At 32.7% G+C, this 20,828-nt stretch overlaps 1 protein-coding gene and 1 long non-coding RNA gene across 3 annotated transcripts; both read left to right on the top strand.

Annotated features, from left to right (window-relative positions):
* The first annotated feature begins 1,081 nt into the window (after positions 1–1,081).
* On the top strand, positions 1,082–5,419 carry LOC109855521. The gene is made up of 4 exons (XR_002250303.1): positions 1,082–1,185; positions 1,383–1,569; positions 1,920–2,044; positions 5,258–5,419. It is a non-coding gene; the product is annotated as an uncharacterized LOC109855521 (long non-coding RNA).
* A 9,440-nt stretch (positions 5,420–14,859) lies between these two features.
* Positions 14,860–19,895, top strand: LOC109855211 (putative zinc metalloproteinase YIL108W). Of its 2 annotated transcripts, none has more exons than XM_020429171.1 (5): positions 14,860–14,939; positions 17,110–17,484; positions 17,965–18,399; positions 18,876–19,468; positions 19,606–19,895. In XM_020429171.1, exons 1-5 carry the CDS (start codon positions 14,937–14,939, stop codon positions 19,817–19,819), a joined length of 1,620 nt encoding a protein of 539 aa, XP_020284760.1. In that variant the 5' UTR covers positions 14,860–14,936; the 3' UTR covers positions 19,820–19,895. The 2 variants fall into 2 exon arrangements, with proteins under 2 accessions (XP_020284760.1, XP_020284750.1); XM_020429161.1 differs by lacking the exon at positions 14,860–14,939 and adding an exon at positions 15,077–15,423.
* Positions 19,896–20,828: the final 933 nt, after the last annotated feature.

The following is a 20,828-nucleotide window of genomic DNA, read 5'->3' as shown; positions in this document are numbered from 1 at the left end:
ACTGATTTTCTCATTCATAGTTTTATGTAGAAAGTGAATTATATATATATATATATATATATACTATATATATAAAAGAAAATAAACAATTATATAATATTAATTGTAAATAATATATGTAAAAATATAAATATAAAACTAATTTGGAAACGTTTTTTTTGCTAATTAAACGTTTGAGATTACATTTCGATACGGCATATTTCTTTCGTTAGCACATTCCATTTTTTTCATATGTATTTTTATATTATACAAAAAAATTTCTAAAACAATTTCTTTCTCTCTTTTTCTGCTATGATTTGTTATAAAAGTTTGTTTGACAAAAGCTGTAACAGATCTCTCTAGTCACGTAAATTAGGATTTGTTCCGTTACGCTTTAATCGTTTAGAATGTAGTTTTATTGTGTGTGTAGTAAAACTTTATCTTCCATTTCTTTCATATACAAATTCTTTGTAGAGATTGACACATGTCACTTTTAATTTTGCAAACCTTGTACCCTTCAACTACCATACCGAGGTCAGCATTGTAGAAAGTTTTATATTATTATCTTTTTAGTTCTCTTAATATTATCAAAAATGACTGCTATCACTATTATCAATTAACTGATACATTTATATGAGAAAAAAACATAATTATAAAGGATACTTCTATGTAATAGTGATATCAATCTCCGTGCACTGTAATACACAAGAGATTTACGACTGCTTTGACATTGACTTGTATAAACTACGCGCAGACTGCACATAAATAATTAAACCATTAAATTAAAATTTACTATATAAAGCAAGTAAGATAAAATCAAAGTCTGCAATAAGAAAAAGAGCGAAAATATAGAAAGGGAGAGGGAAAGTCAAGTCCGTCGTGGAATCTGTGTTTCGGTGTTTTGAAGCCAAGGTCTCATTGCGGATCTCGCCGAAATATTGCCACGTAACTCACGGAACGTTAATGCAGGTCGGGTTTCGCAGGTCCAACGCAATCTTCCAAGGTCGCAAAATGCGAGTGATAAAAATTAAATAATAAAAAAATAAAGCAGAATCGCGAGTATCGATATTCAACGAACATATAATAAATTGTAAACAAAAAATTACATAATTATTGTGGCTATCAACTTTCAAAAGCATTTTTCAAAATTTTTTTAAAAAATAATTAAAACTTAAGTACATTATCTGCATTTCGCGCTAAATCATGGTAAGTACATGTATAAATTGATTATATACATATGTATTTTTCTATTCGCAACGCCAATACTCAACTGCATTTGTTACGTGAGATGCTATGTAGTATTAAAACTTTTAGGTTATCAATAATAAAATCAATTAATCGACTAAATTACGATAAGAAATTCTCAAAATGAAAAATATTAATGGAAATTTTTACTTGTTAAGTCCTACTCAGGATGTTCGATGCAACCTAGTCAGCCAAAAACATCATGCCCATCTAGATTTACTTGCCTCAGTAATTTGCCGCCACACGTCTGCATTGTATCGCCCATTTCTCAAGGACCACGCTGGAAACCTTGTTGTATTGTTAAATACGGTTTTCCTTGCAAAGCTCACGCTCGTCTGCAAAGACGTATGCAATTTAATTACTTTGACTTGATATCTCAATATTGAAAAATCTATAGACATGATTAACATTACCACGTATAACATTCTATTGCTCTTGGAAATATTATTGCGTATCACATTGGTGCTTAATGGTAAAGCATTTTTGCTCTTTGTAAACTTTCGATGAAATATAACACGAGATAATGTAAAACTACAATACGAAACAACTGTTTATCAAAGTAACTACGGTTTTCGTTTATGAACAAAGCAGGGACTTGTGCCAAAGTCCCGAAACCGAAACCGCATCAGCTCTTGTAATGCAACACGTTGCAACGCTGGTCATTCATTTTTTGCTTATCTTTCTCGCATACCTAGTTGACAGCGAAATACACCGCTTGCCAGACAGACGACGTGTCGTCAGCGGTTAATCTAGCCAGATAGGAGAAGATCCGAGGAATTTGCAATAAGTCGCTGCGGGAAGGCAAGCAAAAAGACAATGCGTAAGTGATGCGTGCCAAGTAGTGAGAAAAGAAAACCGGAAACACACAGTTGATTCGAAAACTTATCTTTAAAATTATTCCAAGGAATCGTATTCAAACTGAAATACAAAACGTCTTTTTTTTTTCGTCTCTAACACACATAACTACTACACATGTAGTAGACCTTGCAAGATGCTGGTGATTGTCATTATCTGAGAAAATTGTGATTTGTCTCGAAGAATGATCGCTAAGCTTTGAAAAGAATTCTTACTTTATTTAATTCTTATTAATCCATTTAAATTTATACATTAAATTTATATACATACATATATACATATATATATATATATATATATATATATATATATATATAATATTGAATACTTGTATAAATTAAATATCCCCCGTTGGATTTAAGATACAGATTATGAAAGACAAACACACGTTATAGATATTTCTTACGCTCTCTAAGTTTGTAATTTAAGCAACTTTATAAAATTTTATTTACCAGTAATACATTACAAAAGTCACAAACACAAGTTATTTCATTATTAATATTTTTTTGTAAAATCAATAAACCTTGACCGATCACAAAAACATCTATCGATCAAGTTTTCTTCGTTGTATTATTTGTTCGTTCGTTAAGTACCTACACGACACGTTATTGACACGTATTGACATACCGGATATATAAGACTCAAGCAGTCACTCACTTATAACATTTCGTTAAGGCTTGCCATCATAGCAAGCAAAAAAACCAAGCAGTAAATATACAAATGCACATTTCATGAATGTAAAATTTTATCTGTTAAGTGCAAAAGATAACAACACAAACAATACAAAAAGCGTTATTGCGTATTTATTGTTTTTCTTTTCGGTTTACATGTCTTCAGCCTTATCAGTCTAACCGGTCATAAATGCTATTATTGACACCAGACAACGTTCATACTTTTAATATCGCATGTTTTAAAAGTTTCTGTTGTTTTAGCGTTTTTACAAGTCTGATGTGTCATATCGAATCTCTTTACTAATTCCTGTTACAGAGAGATATTATACATCTGTATAAAAAAGATTCTAAAAAATCTTTGAAACACTATAAAGACAATTAGATTTTATACTATGACATAATTAAAAATAATATAAACAAAACATGCCAATAAAATGTTTTAATAAAAACATCTTCTAGAATATCTATTAGACTAATGTTTAGAACAATCGAGAAGTAGAGGAGATTTGTGTGTAGAGTCGGTCAATAATATAGGCGCCTTGACGCTTATATGTTGTCTGCAGACATTTTTACCCTATTTCATTCACGGTTGATAGCATGTGTTCACTCAAGTTTTTACCTCCTTTAGACATTTTTAATTTTATACATTATTTAATACCGATTTCTTCTTAAAAAATACGAGCAAAAAATTTATTCACATGTTTATAAATATTCATCATATTTACTTACTGTAGAAAAAATAATATTATTTTTGTTTAGTACATAGTTTAATAGTTTAATGTATATTACACACATAGGTACAGAGAAGTGCACCGTATCCGCTCTAAGGGAAGTTTTTCTCTGAAATCTCTTTTCTGGCTGCTTCTACTACCGCGCGCCGTACTCTTTCGATCTCCGCCAGCGGCCCGAAATTGAAGGAAAATGGCGCGAGGTAGTAGAGACAGCCGGAGGAGAAATTTCCGAGAAATACTTCCCCTGGAGCGGAACGATATGATGCACTCTTCTGTACACTCTTTAAGGTAACTAAATATTTTAATAAAATAATAAATAACAAGCTTTTTGTTCTCTTCTCTTGATTTTATCATATCTCTTCGCATATATTTCACATATATACATATATACGCTTTCCTGTTCACATTATATCTTTTTACTTACTGCTTTAACATTAAAGACATAGTCTAGGAGATTTATTAAAAGCTTTCTCTTTATTTCCGCTTATATGAATAATCATCATCTCGGTCAAGGCTATTCTCTTCGAATAATAAAGATATAACTAATGAAATGCGATCGATGTCGCTGCGAGATAAAATAATACGCGTTTCGTGCGTCTCTTTTTTCATACCTGTGTTCCATTCTCTGATCTATTCTTCTCTAATATATATTATTATTTTGGAAATGATTAAAATATTACGTAGTAAAATATATTCTATCAACATGTGAAAGGGTCAAAAGTATCGTTACATCAGCTTAAGGATTTGAGTATGCTGGTGAGTTACGTAAATTAATTAGAAATCTTAAAGTATGTTACACCACAATAGTTATCGTAAAGCGAAATTAGAGATTGTCCTGTCCCTAAAGAAAGCCGGCATTAAAGAAAGTGGAGATTAGTTATAAGTACAAAGAAATTCTCGCAATTTCGAAAGAAACTTACCAGGAAGCAATATTATAGGTTCGGCCGGTTCGTAGCCTTAACCGTTTTGAACCAGTCGGGGAACAGGTGTGCAGTGCAGGTTTCTTCGTTCTTCTTACGCCACCGGCGTCGTGTGTAATGTAGTATTCAAGGCCGCTAAAGCTTATTCATAAATCAGATCTCACTTTCATTCACATACTTGGCACCATCTATTTCTTTTTTTGGAATTGACTGAATTTGGAATTTTGTTATCATTATAAAACACTTATATAAAATGTATTATCAGAAGATACATGGAAAAAATGTAACATGTAACTTACATAATTTCTTAGAATATTTGGTAGTAATATATTGCATATTTTATGCTTGTTTTTATTCTGAGATTCTATTTAGTTTGATATTCTCTCAAAATTGTTTGTATTTCATTGCAATATGTTATGTAAAACGTATGCAAAAATATTATATCAAAATAGTCAAGTTCGCGTTATATAAGAGGTATTTTAAACATCGTGGTTAAAGATATTTATAACAAGTTTTTGAATAAAATTTTTAATGTGTCGCAACATTAAATATATTTTCCAATCAATCTTTTGATATTATATGTGTCATTTCTCGAAATTTTCAAGTACGTGTCGAGTACATATATATATATATATATATATATATATATATATGTTTTAAATATCTTGCAAAGATATATAATATTAAGCAATAATAAAATTCTAACGATTTTTTGCAAATGTTTTTTATGAGAATATGTTCAAATATGTACATAATCTGCAGTCGTGCACACAGTAACATTAATAATAGTTTTGCCATTTATCATTGCTAAACGATGTACTCTACACCCTACGTCTGATTGCGCAAATCCTTACAGTTAGTACGCACACGGGACTGGACTTACTTTCAGCGTGTCAAGGACACCAGTGACAGGTCCTCTCGGCCTAATTCCTTGCGATGAGCAGCCGATTTAAATCTCGCTAATATGTGACATTTATTCTCTGTAAAATACGTTCAGTTATAAGTCAGTTGCGACAATATATTTGCCTAACAAAAAAATACATATCAATTTAACCTACCGTTGTTATCATCTTATTATATATCTTATTATTATATATCTTATTATATATATCTTATTATATATATATATATATATCAACTGTTAATATAAATATAAACTTCTTATACTTTTCTTATTTTATTTTAGTTGCTATATTTTTAATATAAAATTTGTTGTAGAACCTGTATTATATCATAAGTAGAAGATTTTATGTAATGCAAGATAGTGTAAGTGGGAGGCCGGTGTCACACGCAACCGAGCCTCCGATCGATTTGGAATTTATTCCTTCGTTAAAGAGTACGTAACCTTCGAATGCCGAAAAAAGTCTATTTTTAAATGTTGATTTATTTTATGATAAATAATGTATTAAATATAATACATTTATACTGTATTATAAATAAATAATTATTATAATAATAATTTATATTGATCAGTACTTATACTGTTTTACAAAACGATATATTAAAAATTGTAAGATAACTCCACTGATTCTCTTAAAATTTTTCTACATATTTTTAAAATAATTATCTACAAAGTACGTCGGAAGCAGAATTGTAATACTATTTTTTGATTTTTATTTTATTTAAAAAAAAAGTACATTTTCATATTTTTAACACTTACAATTAATTAAAAAAAAATAAGAAGTTTTACATTTCTGCTACATATGCATATATATAATCTCTAATTCCTAGTCTAAGTCCCAAACATATATTAATTATTACCGGAGGCATACATCAGCAGAACCATTCGTGACGTCAACTTGCACAACGCTCGCCAATGGAAAGACGGTGAGATTTTCGTGCCTCTCAGAAAAGCATGCGAGAATAGACGCGTTGTCCTTGACACGGCGCGAACACGTCGGGCCCGATTCGTCCAAAGAATTTAATTCTTCAGACACCGAAAGTGAAACACAGTTTAGCTTATCGACGTGACTCGAAATTCTCCAATGAGTATCATTCTTATCTGTTTATATTGTCACAGTGTCTCGAATACATTATTGTTATATAATGTTGGAAATGGCTATCAAGTATGTGGCGGATTGTATGAAAATTATCATATATATTTAGTTTCACATTAGTTGTAAACTGATGTTGATCAACGATGAAATTCGTGCACTTCAGTTTTCACTGTACAGCTGTGATTTACAATTTCTCACTCTAAAGTTTAGTTAGTACTTTTATTATAAAGTTTGTTTATTTCTTTTAACAATGAATTAGCTTTCTATCGTAAGTTATTTGAATACATATATTGCAGTTTGGCTTAAAATATACTCACTTAAAAGTTAAAATAAAACTTTTGTATTTAGATTTCAAATACAAAATAAAACTTTCTCCCTTTAGTTACGTTAGTCTTATCTCGAGACTATCTTTTCTTTTTTAATGTTATGTCGGTAGTTACGTATACGATCAAAAAGATGTGGGAGCGAGAAAGGCTTAGCTTACTTTTGGCAGAGAAATTTCACTCATATGAGTACTAAGAGATTTTTTGTCAAAATCATTTATCACAATTTCCAAATAAATTTATACAGAATTATGCTTGATTATACCGTGACAATCACTCACGCATAATTACCAGCTGAGCACGCTTTCGCACTAGTCGCACACGTTGCGCAATATCATATAAATGAAACAGGTTTTTTCTCAGCAAAATCTATAAAACCATTTAGTTTTGGCAATGGTTCCTATATCATGTTTTGATAACATTGTTATATCAAATGTTTGATTAATTTCTTATATATATAATATGATTTCTCTTTTTAAAGTTTAAAAGAAATTCCGGAAATATATCAAAATTAAAAATAAAAAAATACATAAAATGTATAAATATATTTTTTTTTACAACACGATATATTTTTTACACACATACTTTTCTTTATTGTTTGTGTTTTATATCTCCTCTTTTCTAATATATGTTTCTGGAATTTCTTTTAAAAGTTAACTGTAATATTCCACAGTAACAAATAAAATTAAATATTGAATAGAAATTTTTAACAACTCTTTTCTTAAACAATCATTGGAAAAATGATTTTCATTTTTATTCTTATTTTCAAACGTTTGTCTTCGGACATGTCTCTTTCTTTCTATCTCTCTCTCTCTCTCTTTCTTTCTTAATAAATATATTATAAATAATTATTTATAGTACATAATAAATAATTATGTATAGTACATATTTTTTTAATATTATTAGTAAAGTAAATAAATATGTCTTTGTATATTGTGTGTACATAAAATACTTCAAACATTTCAGAAAAATTAACAGTCACTAAAGTAATAGTTGTTTGTTCTACATCTCGTGCAAGTTATTCACCTCTGAACATCCTTCAATTTCTAGTTTCTTATTCATAATCAATTTTTAACTTCGTCTTTTATATGATGTTTCGTCATCGTTCACATGTCGTCATCCAATGTCAAAATTACTTGGTCGTGTGGCAACGTAGTTTCTACTATTAGTTTAATCTTTCTTCTCAAAAGTATTATTGATATCTCGAGATAAAAGATAGAACACAAAGATAAAACACAATATATCTAATTTTCACGTAAAAAAGTTATTACTTTATACAACATTCCGTAAACAAATATAGATAAAAAAGGTACATAATTTTTTAATAACTATTAAGTAAGAAAGAGATTTTTAGGCTATGTGTTTATCTGACAATGAATCAAAACTTTTCGAGAATCAAGCTCGTTCTATTAACAAAGTATGATTCGCAATACAAGTGAATATATAAATTAAAACTAATAAGTTGTTGCAATGTGTATACAAGGTATACTTTATTTTTTTACGTAAATATTTTATGTATTTTAATTTTTTTATTATAAAAAATAACTTTACATATAGATACGAGTGAGTGAGAGAGAGAGAGTACTTGTGTATAAAAATAATAATTGTTATAAAAATCTCTTTTGGTGTGTGTTTGCACACATAATTTATAGTAATTTTATATGTATATTTAATATTCTCTCTTCTTTTTTTATATGTATATGTACTGATACTTTTACTGCAACTCATCTTCGCTTTTTTCACACTTTTATTTTGTAATCTCACTTTTTTAATCTTGTATTCGTACTGTTCGTAGATATCGACTTTTCCGGAAAAATCAAAAATATATCTTGATTTATGTCGTTCTACTTCTAATGTTAGCGTATTTCTTTACAATACAATTTCCGCAAGTCTGCTGTTTTTCTCTGCCTTTTTTGCGCGACGGATGTAATAATAGTAACAGTTTTTTACAGGCATCTCACGGAATGAAGATTCGTCTAACTAGACGACTTGTAGTATATCTCGTTCTCGTATCTCGCGGTCTCCTGACAATGAACTAGATAACGACAAGTTGCAATTTGTGTGTATGTGTGTGTGTCTAGGTTAGTAGTGACAACTTTATATCCACTTGACATATGAAATGAGATTGTTGCGGCAGCGTTTCTCATTCTTTGAAAGTAGCAAAACATAAATATAGGTAAGATGAGCAGCTCAACAATTTAGCAAAATTTCTTATAGAAATATTAATGGTTAAAATATAATGACTAGAATCAACAGACACACACACATATTTTTATTTATAAATATATCTTATCTGAAATTTATACTCTATCTGGTCGCAGATAGATAGCGAGTGCCGCTGTGCAACGGCGAGCAACGTCACATTCGATATTCAATGTTGCATATTTATCATCAGGGATACGTGGCAATGATCCACATAAATCTTTCATTGAGCCGTCATCCCTCTCCTCATTAAGCACGTCGATGAGAATTGAAATTGCATAGCTAGCTGGCTTTGACCGCAAAGGACGAGGCCGGACACGTGTAATAGATAAAAAGTAGTTAACTAAAATATCTTGCCAAAAGTTTACGTTAGACTCGTTAACGCTAGAAGAACAACATCATTTTTTCAGGGAATATCACCGGTAAAAACCAATGAGAAATTTCACTTATAAATCAGTAAAAGTTCAGCGATTTCTAAAGTCGATCAAAACATATAAAACGCGCGTTGATGTTACTCGAATCTTATATCCATGATTCGCGATCTATTTCGGCTTTGTATCGAAAATCGTTGCGCGCGCGCACGTGAGGACCTATAAATAAATCTCAACATGCCGAGAACGTAATCGGCGCAGCTCGTGGTTTTTCTGTTTTCACGATCAAGTTTGCCTGACCGAGAGGGGCTGGCTAGCCGAGCTGCTGACACTGGCATTGGCCTACTCTCTCCAGCGTCGTTCACTCTCCTACTTCGCACTTGTGTTCTCACTCTCTTTCGTTTCGTGTTGAGGACAAAACAACGCGCACGCGGCTCGCCTCTATTTTCCACTATCGCGCTTTTCTCTCTCGCTGCTCTTCTTCCGGACTCCGCTTTCCCTACCGCTCGATATAATTCAATTTCGTTCTATATTACGTTTATCGTGCTTAACAAAGAAAACGAAAACAATATATACATATATTCACTGTAAAAACGAACATTGAAATATATTACACAAAAGATTTTTTGAATGGTATACTACTTAAAGATTTTTAAACAATAAAATATTTTATATAAAAAACAAATTTTGGTAATGGTTTGTTTCTTTGAAACAAATATTCGGCAATTTGTAAAGAACAATTTGTCTTGTACTATAACAAAACTGAATAAATATAAATATAAAATTTCAAATTTCTGTGAATAAAAATAAAATTTGTAAGAAAGAATTTAGTAAATAATTAATAAGTAAAGAAATAGTTTAATATAAGTAATACACATCTGTTTAAAAGTACTTACTTCATCTTTTTTAATATTAGGTTTTACATTGCGAATTTTAAATGGAGATTTTACATTTAGAAGAGACTTACAATTAGTAAAGAAACTGTTTTAATACTTTTCTCTGTTTGGTAGACCAAGTTTCTGTGTAACAAATTCTTTGCAGACAATCAAAGTGAAGCTATATTAAAACCAATAGCATACAGTTAGTCTTTTCTATTAATATATCTAATCTTATTATCACGTATATATCTCGCTTTTTACCGGTATTAAAGTAATAAGTTTAATATTTAATAAATAGTTAAATAGTTAGAAGTCGACAAAAAAGAAGAAAAATGAGATATACAGAGAAGAAAGATACGCCTGGTGTACAGGTTGTCCGTCTTGACCTAGTTTTTGAAGTCGTTTGCTTCTTCGTGTGTTCACGAAGAGATCGAAGAAGAGACCGCGCCGTTACGAGCGCCGGGAGGACGCTTCTCGCTGATTCTGAACAGTGGAAAGCACCTCTCGTCTCCCTCTTCTTTAGCAGCCCTCTTGCTGATCATCTCTCACTCGTTCACGGCTCTCTCCCTCGTTCTGTTATGAAAGTGCAGCAAGTGGAGCGCGCCCGGTTCTGCAACAATAAAGCTATACTTTTAGTTATAACTGGCCGACTTATGTCGACGTGACTCAGCTTCACCAATAGATGAGAATGGACATTAGACGCAGACGTAGAAAAGAATGAAGAAGCCGCCGACACAGTGGAGCCTGACGGCCCACGTCGCGTCGTCATCGAAGTCGGATTGCGTGCGCGGATGAGAGAGTTAAAAAAAATAGAAGAGCGCATGAAAAGAGTACGAAAAATGTCCGCGGGAAAAATCTCGACAAGCCGCAATCAAACAAATGAAATAGTGCTTTCACAACCGTAGAAAAAATGCGTTTTTCTTTTGCGCCGATCCGCGAGATCAACATGTATATATATATGTATATGAAAGAGAGAAAGAGAGCGACGCAACCGGCACGGGAGAGCTGGATGAAAATACCAGATTTTTAACGAACTTTTCAACAAAAGTTCGGTAATTTGATGCAAAATGATGAATTCAGAATTGATAGCAGAACAGACTGGTGAGTTTCTTCGTTATACTGCGCTGCCTGTGAAATGAATATTCTGATAAATCAGTCGATTTAGCACCGATATTATTTATTTCGAACAATTAACGTGTATCAATGTAGTATTGAGCGGGATAGTTACCTAAGTGTAGGAAGTGCGTATCTGTAAGTTAAAATTATCAATAGTCAACACATATAATAAGAAACAACACATTAATAAGATACCTAAATATAATTAAAATTTGTTTCCAATTTACGTTTTTAAATAAAAGACTTTTTTCGTACAGAGATTCGCTTGTAATCAATAAAGGAACACATTTATAAAATATATCAAACACAGCAATCAGAGAGAGAGGAGAGAGAGAGAGATTATAACACGTTGTAAGAAGAACAGTTCCAATCGGCAGCTGTCAAAACAAATCTTTAATAACATGAGGCAATTACTAGACTTAAACAATCGACCGATAAGAATTTCTGAAAATGGTTTTCGGGTTTAAGTCGTGTTAGTGTTATTTTTTTATATCAATATGTAAACATTTCAATTCACTTTATCAAAAGTTCGAGAGCAGCTTGATACTTTTTAGTATCAAGCTGTCTTTGAATTCGATACTTGTCAGTACTCAATAATTTAAGTACTGACAAAATATCTGTTGAAAAGTTCCGGAGCGTAAAAAGTATAAGAAATCACAATATGTATTTCGGATGACTCGCAAAAGCATCATCATCAGAATTCTTTTTAAGCGGCTAGAGAAAAGCGATAGAATCGAAAGGAAGTTCAAGAGAAGCTAACTAGCGCGACGGCGTTAGTCGCGCACTTATTAGGGAATTGCACTTTCTTTCACGGTTGGCGCGCCGAGGACGACCGAAGGTGAGAAGAACGAGGAAACCGACCTGCGGTGCAACGACCCGCTGCGAAGTATGTCGGTTGTGGGCGCACGCAATCGTCGCAACGATTTTGAAAAATGGCCGTCCTACTTTTGCAAGGGAGTACTTTCACGGTCGCTAACCCCGCGACTGAGAAGATCGCGCTCTCGACACACAACGAACACTACCCGCGCTTTTACGCCGTAATATCACCCGGGTTCACGGACTCTCTCAACGAAGACCATTCTTACCTCCTGTCGTAAACAGCAATCGTTATCTAGCGGATGATATCAGCGACGTAGAAAAAAACGCGATTTGGAAAGAAACGATTGATCATAATATATCGAAGAATCAAGTAAACGATTGACAAAATGGAGAACTGTTAAAGAGATCTCTAACTTAGTAAATTGATACCTATTATTAGTCTATCTCTTTAGAGGTAAAATAAAATCAGAGACTGGTTCAAATAAATTACCGGTTATTGGTGTCATATAAAGAACTACTATGTGAATTAATACAGCAAATAAAAAAAAATCAGGATTACTTTCTCTTTAACCTAAATCGATGCAGATGCAATGTTTTATTTCATCAATCATAATAGAGAGAGAGAGAGAGAGAGAGAAAAAAACTACACAGAAAGTTAGAACGTTAATAGTGCTAAGTGTGTGCAATTGGTAAAAAAATATGTAAAAGTGTAACATAAAGTAACAATAATAATTTAAATACCACAACTATTATATAATTACTTATATGATTGTATATATTTTTACTGAAATAATTATATTTTTGTATTAAACAAAGATTTAGCGCGTTAAAAATGTATGCGTTTCTTTTGTAAAAAAGAAGTAAGCGTCTTTCTTGTCTGAAAATGGATCAATAGAAATTTCTTTAAGCATATTTATTACAACTCAAGAAAAAGTGTGTGGAAAATCGATTAGCAAATTATAAGATTGCCATCTATCAAGATACAAAAACTACGATCCACTTCTGCATCTTGTCAAAATGATTCAAGTGCATCGTGAATCGTCGACGAGAATCTTCTTGTTCACACCGTTTCCTGCCTCTCTCTTGATTTACCTGAACCAGCTTGCTCGCGCGCGCGCACCGATTTTTCGTCCTAGGTGATATTACCGGGATTTCCCTCGGTTTCTCGACTTTTATCCTCGCGCGGGATCACCGTTCACGGGGCCCACTTTTCACCGCGAATTCTCACGATATCATGCTCGGAAAGTAGCGAAAACGTGCTCGAGGATCTCTTTCCCTTCTCCGTTGCGTCGGTCGATGCTCGAGAGGATCACCGGCCGGCTTGCTTTTTCACAGGCGGCCGTGCACGGGATAAAACTGTCATCTCGAAAGTTGGCCTACTATCTCCCCGATCGCGATAATAGCCCCCGCAGCCTTCCTTCTCTCTTAGCGACCGACGTCAATAATCCTTACTAATGTATGTCTACATAGAAAACCAACACTGTTGTGTATATATAACGCATACATTTGATACGCGAACTTCATGCTAAACAATTTCTGTTGCACAATATTACGCGATCGAGATAATGCAATATTACAAAGCTGCTATATCTATTACAAATGGAAATTACCAGACTTATTTCGAGTCGTCCTCGGAATTGTTCTCTCTTCTCTCCTCGCGTCGACAAGCGGATGCAAATGCGTGCAGGTCGTGCCATGTGGCACTTACCGCATATTCTGAACGATCTCTTCGTACGACCTTGACACGCTTGACACAGAGACATCTTCAATTCTCAAACGGTCAATATATTGCTGAAATTCTATTACATATCAAAAGACTATACTTTAACATGAAAAAGACTATTGTCATGTAATTAGCCAAAAAACCTGCATAGTTTTTCAATCTTTACATTGTTTATATCAGGATTTATGAATGTAATACTTGTATGTATCATTAAATTTTCAATGCAAGACAAAATAAATTATTGTTGTAGCAGAAAATATGCTTTTAGGATGTTAATTTGAATTTTAAACCAAGACTAAAAACTTATTAATCATTTTTGCAAGAATTTTCACAAAAATTGTACCATTAATTTTGTACGCGTAATTGTTATAAAGTGAAATTGTTTGTTTGATTGTAAAAATCGTGCGAGAAACAAAGAGAATCTAAACGTATTAAACGACTTCTCGCATGTTAACGTTTGTCACGTGTTTCTTGGCGATTATCATCTTTCGATGTTCGCGATTATACTCATCGTTGTCACATTTGTGCGAATTACTGAGTAGATTATGTAAATAACTTGCATTCTTACTTCAGAATTCAGAGAATCAGTCATTCCCTGAGATTGACATTAAAGCGCACGCAATCCCAACCGTATTTGACTTATATCGGACAATTTAGTTGACGTGAAACCATCTCAGACATATTTAACAAAAATATGTTGTTCATAAAATTTTTCTAAATAAAAATCTTTTGTTTGTTGTTTGTTCTTACAATGAAAAAATGCCAAGTTCACAGCCTAGTTTGCATTACATTTTGTAATCGTACGTATATAGTGACGCAGTATGCGACGAGGGTGGAAACGATCCGCGAAGGATCGTCAAGGGAAAACTCGACAACAAAGAGCGACGCAGGCGCGTGTAGCAGTCCGACAAGGATAACAAGATTAGTGCGGGTGCGCGTCTGCAGTGCATGCGCTGCTGCATTAACGCCGTATAGTACCGCAACCCGCCACTCACCGCCGTCTCGGCGCCACAGTCTCTCTCTCCGCATGTTCGGAGCCGGCTGACAAGAGCCGTTCTGTATCCTCTTCGACGTGTGTGCTTACTCTATAATTCACCTCCTCCAAAATGGTAAGTCAATGAAACAAAAACTCGTCAGATTAACGTGTCGTTATCGTATATAAGTTATAAGGTAAGAAGTAATAAGGTTATAAGACACGTTTGTTTCTCTGAAGTTTTCAAAGTAGTTTAGTCAAAAAAATCTTCGAAAAGGTTTGTAAAAAATATGGTTTCGAAAATAATATTTAGAGTAATTTTGGAATCTTGTGAATGATGCCGCGCTGTTTTGCGATATTGTGTGTGCGTGAAAGGTCGCGTGATGAATAGATATACTACAGCTGCAGTGTGTCGTCTGCTGCAGTCATCTGATTTACTCGCGATTGGTTAGTTGCATATAACGAAAATTAGGTAGACAGAAGTAAATCGTATGCAGTTAAGCACAGAATTCGTGTCAAAGAACGATTGACGCAGTGTTAAAATTGTGGTTTCCGCTCTGATGTGTTTAATGCGCCGTGTTTTAATGACAGGAAGAAATGACGGAAATCGTCGTGGATTGGTACGTGATCTCACGGTTGCAAAATTTACCGCGCGATCGCAGCACGTGACGGAAAAGCCCCTTGAGTATAGCCAATATTTTTAGGCGTATGACGCATTTAAAACAATATCGACTTTTTCTATTTTTTTGTGTCATTATATGTTTTATGCGTGGATCGTTTTGTATAATTTTAAATCACAGATCATAAAATCTTATTTTTAGCATTCGTTTGTGTATAGTTACATAACTATTCTCTCTTTTTGTATAAATACATTTTATATCATATTCTACAGAAATACACATTATGATGTTTTATTATATATGATTATTTATTTAGAACAAAAAACTAAGTTTGCAAGTGAAATTATACTTCAAACACTTGTAACTATGAATTGTCTACGAAATCATCAACATGTATCCGCATGCGAACGTATTGATCATACAATGAAATATATACGTATTATTCGCGAGTGTTTGCACGAATATTCATTCGAAATAATCAAAAAACAAAATTCTCGTCTCGTAAAACGTTTTCCGTCTTTTAATATGAATATATTTGTAGAATAATTATTCTACAAATCATCTACATATCATACAATCATTCTACAATACATCTAGAATTGGATTATTGATATTTTCTTTTAGAAAAAGTGAAAACTAGCTTAAAATACTATTTTCGGCGAAACATATTTTCAAAGTAATACAAAACGTGACGTAGCTCAAACCGACTAGTCACAAAATTGATACGCTAAATTGCAACAAATTAAAAAATTTTTCAAAAAAATTACATACTAAAATTAAATACTCATTTTTATATTAATATTGTAAGAAAATCATAAAAAATGATTTTCTTACAATATTAATATAAAAATTTATGATTTTTTATGATTATAATAAAAATATATATCTATAAAAATATCTAATACGTATATAAGTTTTTGAAAATAATATTAGAAGAGTCTTATAGAGAGAGAGATATATAAATTTATAATTTCTTTATATATGTATATATGTATATATATATATGTATATATGTATATATGTAATAAAATTATTTACAATTTTATAAAACTCTAAAAGCATTAAATTTTATTTAAATTCACAAAAAAACTCACATATTAATGTCATCAGTAAACTACTAATAATTAATAGTGTTGTATATATTATGTTACTCCACATCTAAATATAGTAATATAAATACTTATTTTATTCGTAAAAGTTTGTCAACAATATACTGCCAGTCAATAGCACAAATCGATAATATCATGATGCCTTTAAAGTGTATTTATACCGTCACACAAGACTTAATCGGATTAACACTAAAATAACAGATTTCAAGTTATACTAAATATAACCAACATATATACTGCGTAATCAGTTGTATTGTTACTAATAGATTGTCTAATAGAAATAAAAACTTGCTTATTTAAAATCTATCGCGTGTTGTTTTATATATTGTACACAAGAAAAAACTTTACGTTATAAACGTTGCATTTTATTTGTTCATAAATAAGCACAAAGATTACTGTCGCATACGGATATCATAATATGACCTCAACGAAATTACACCAGTATTAATGCTTGCTGTATCATCGATAATATTCGTGTAACACATCACTGTTACGACAAACCAAACATATGCGTGTTTAGTGTTACATAGAAAATATCTAATTTTGTATTATAAGATAATAAACAAAATATATTCAGGTACTTGCGGATGCGATGTCAGCGGACAATCACCGTCACCGTACCTTCACGGCGAACGGTAATCAAGAAGGTATTACGATATGCAACTTGATAGACGGCGAAACCTTGACTTACAGCTTGGCTCTGATAAGAGGTCGAGCACCTGCATTATGCAATTATATTACCGTTCGCGGTCATAAGAACGTTACCTCGGAGTGGCCGATTATTGCGGGACAATTCCGCGTATTGGTGGATCTGGCACGCGGTCCGAACAGATTAGAACTTGAGGCAGGCGGACATAAGAGAAGAGTGATCCTAGTATACGAACCGAGAACTACCAGACTACGAGTGACGCCGGTCTATGTCATTTGTGCAGGTCACGATGGCTATTTTCAGGTAGAGATATAGCAACAAAAAGATAAAAGTTTTTCTCTTTTTTCAAACAACATATGATCTCTCTCTCTCTCTCTCTCTCTCTCTCGTAATTGCTTTTTACGTGATTAGATACTTGAAGTCTCAAACATGCGTTTACAATTGTTTTTACAAATAACTATGCATTGGTGAATGTTATTACATACTTGACGATAAAGACGCTACTACATCTCTAGATAAGTGATGTATTTATAGAGTGTATATATAAACAATGTGGAAAAAAATAATTTTGATTCACAGTTTTAGTCGCTTGAAATGTAGTAGCATGCACTTCTACTATTGATCGTTTTATTGCACAAACAGCCATCTTATCTTATCTTATGTATCCAGGCGCGATAGTTAATTTCTCTTTGTTATTTAGTTTCGTGAATCGATTGGAATTTTGCAAATCTACAATAATTACATAACATCAATTTATTCATCTGATTTTATCTGTGTTTTTAGGGTCCACGCAAAGAGGATCGATCACCTGAAAGTGCGGCGACTAGAATAGGACTCGGCGCCAGACTTCTTCAGACTCTGACGGCCGAAAAGCTCCAGGAAGCCGGTTATGGTAGAAAAACTTTCCAATTAGAAAGAGATTTGGATGGTCCAGAATGTTTGGTAATGCATAGTATGCTTCACGTGGATCGAGCACGTTCGATGAAACAGAGAGAACTTTGGGAATTAATCGCGCGCGAGTTAATGACTGGTCCTTTAGCGTCTAGAGATCGCAAATACTTAGCGTTTTTGTCCTGTACGAGATACCGTGGTGCACCTAGTCCTCGAACGCACGAAGATACTTTAGCAAGAACACAAGGTCACGCCGCTCTCGGCGGTGGTGGTTTAGCGCTTTTTGGTTCGGCATGCCTTCACACATGGCCTACATGTATGGCTCAGGTAGGTTGACAACACGTCTTGAACCAGCGAGAAACTTTTGTTTTTTTTTTAATCAAAATCGAAGATATAATGAGAAAAATAAATGTTATATAGAACTAAATGCGCGGATATTGATGCATATTTAATATACATTTATTTATACATAAAAAATATCAAATTTTCCAAAACTCGCACAAATTATACGTTTAGGAAGTAATCAAAATGTCTTAAGTAATGTAATTTTTGGCGCAATTTTTCACATAATAAATATATATTTTGCGCCAATATTTGGATTTATTTATATATTTATTTCTTTTATCTTTGATTATATATCTTAGAACATCAATTGTTTTTGTTTTAATTATTTTGATATTAATCAGATATGCAAATAATAAATATTTTTTATCTCAAATTTTTCGAGTTTTTTCTCTTAAAATAATTTTTAAAAATCAAAAAAGTGATATTTTTAAAACAGATTATTAATGCGTGCCGCTTAGGTATTACCGAGATTTCTGGACACTACTGTCGTTGACACGGAACAACTCATGGACGATAGCAATTATCGTGGCACGCATGGTGGCTGTTTGGCAACAACATTAGGTTCCGTTTTGCATGAACTTGGTCACACTTTTGATCTTGGTCACACTCGAGAAGGAATAATGGGTCGAGGATTCGACTATGTCGATAGGGTTTTTGTGGGTGCTGCCGGAATAGATTTCAATCGTAATCCGATCAGAAGGGATCCCCAACACACGATTATCGCTCTTAGCAGACCACTCAGCGTTACGGTAACCGTGCAAGAGCTTGTGCTCTCAAGTCCACGAAGAGGTAGATTACTCTCGGAGACATCTAGACCTTCGCCATCGCCTAGTACAAGACAATTGCCTGGAAGGCTTTCGGCACCAGCTAGTCCTGAGCTCAATAGATCTCTTTCTAAGAGTCTGATTGCCTCGGAACCTCTTTCACAACCTGATCGGACATTTTGGGGTCCGTCATGCGCAGCGTTACTCGCTTATCACCGTTGGTTTAACAGCGAAATAGACAATCTTTCCAATAGGCGTCATCATGAAATAGAGTACGATGGAAAAAGGTGAGTCTACTCTTCAAGTCATAATAAATATATTTTTTAAGTCTTATTCTTAAAAATTATTTACTTTTTTTATATTTCTCCTAGTAATATATTCGATCAAATCAAACAGCATTTTTCACGATTGTTTTTCTTGTAAGAAACGTGGTGAGATCGCGATATGGGGTACGAGTTATAGAACTTAGAGAAACGTCGGGAGGAATGGTTGTGGGATCTCGTCAATTTCCTGGCTCACGTCCACCTTTGGAGACTTTAGTTCCATCACCTCCGCCCCACTGCCTCACTACTCTTACCCTCGTTGCCGAAGACTCTACCGGGAATGTGCTCAAACATCTTCTTCCCACTGCCTTCTAAAGGTTAGCAAAAACAGTGATGTGATTTTTCTGCTGGCAATGGCGAAGATTATTAGAAGTCACAAGCAATATAAATTATCGGCTTAATACATTACATATAAAATATAATATATAAATTATCTAAAAATATTTTTGTTTTTTAAATTTCTAATTTAATTTATTAAATGTTTATTTAGGTATTTTAATTAAATATGTATAGAAAAAAACGCAAATAAATTTTATATTTATATTTCTTATACAAACACTAATTATATTTGTTAATAAAATCCGTAAAGATAAATCTAAAATAGATATTTTTAGATTATATGTATGTTACCGATACCAATTACATATGATACCGATGATAAAAGTATGAGCAAGATATTTACAAAAAACAATATAGTTATAAATATCATGATTTTTATTAGAGTATATTACATTATAGTACATTATAAAATGTTTTTTAGTTATATATAGTTATATATACAATAACATTACGTTCAATTTGTTTCTCTACCTCTAATTGTTTTTGCTTAGATTGTTATGATCACAACAAGTATTATACTGCCATTATACAATAACCTTTGCTTTTGAAACTGTAGTACTTCGATTAGATGCAAAAGAATGTATGAGACCATTTATGTACGAGATTTAGAAGTTTTACCGGGTTTATACATTATTTTTTGCTTTACTTGTGATTTGTTTTGTTACAAAAATTCTAACGGAAGAGTTTTAGATATTTATGTTATTTATGCATACAGATACAATTTTGAAGATGCAATTGTTTTGTATACAGCAGAAAATCAAATAAGAGCTTTGTATGTACGTAGACATACTTCTATAAATGATGTAGAGATTTTATATGACGTAACAGAAAAAGTATATAAATCCGTAGTTATGAACGAAACATATTAGATAACTATATGAAGTATATTTTGCTCATGTACAACACTTTCCATGTTGTCGAATATGCAGGGAACTACTTTATAATAATTTATTTTATAAACACATGATCTCTAGTATTTTGTGAG

Source organism: Pseudomyrmex gracilis, unplaced genomic scaffold (assembly GCF_002006095.1).
Source record: "Pseudomyrmex gracilis isolate BER0280 unplaced genomic scaffold, ASM200609v1 scaffold_3, whole genome shotgun sequence".
Lineage (NCBI taxonomy): Eukaryota > Metazoa > Arthropoda > Insecta > Hymenoptera > Formicidae > Pseudomyrmex > Pseudomyrmex gracilis.
Note: the sequence above shows the minus strand (reverse complement) of the source record. Positions and strands in the feature narration are given on the sequence as shown.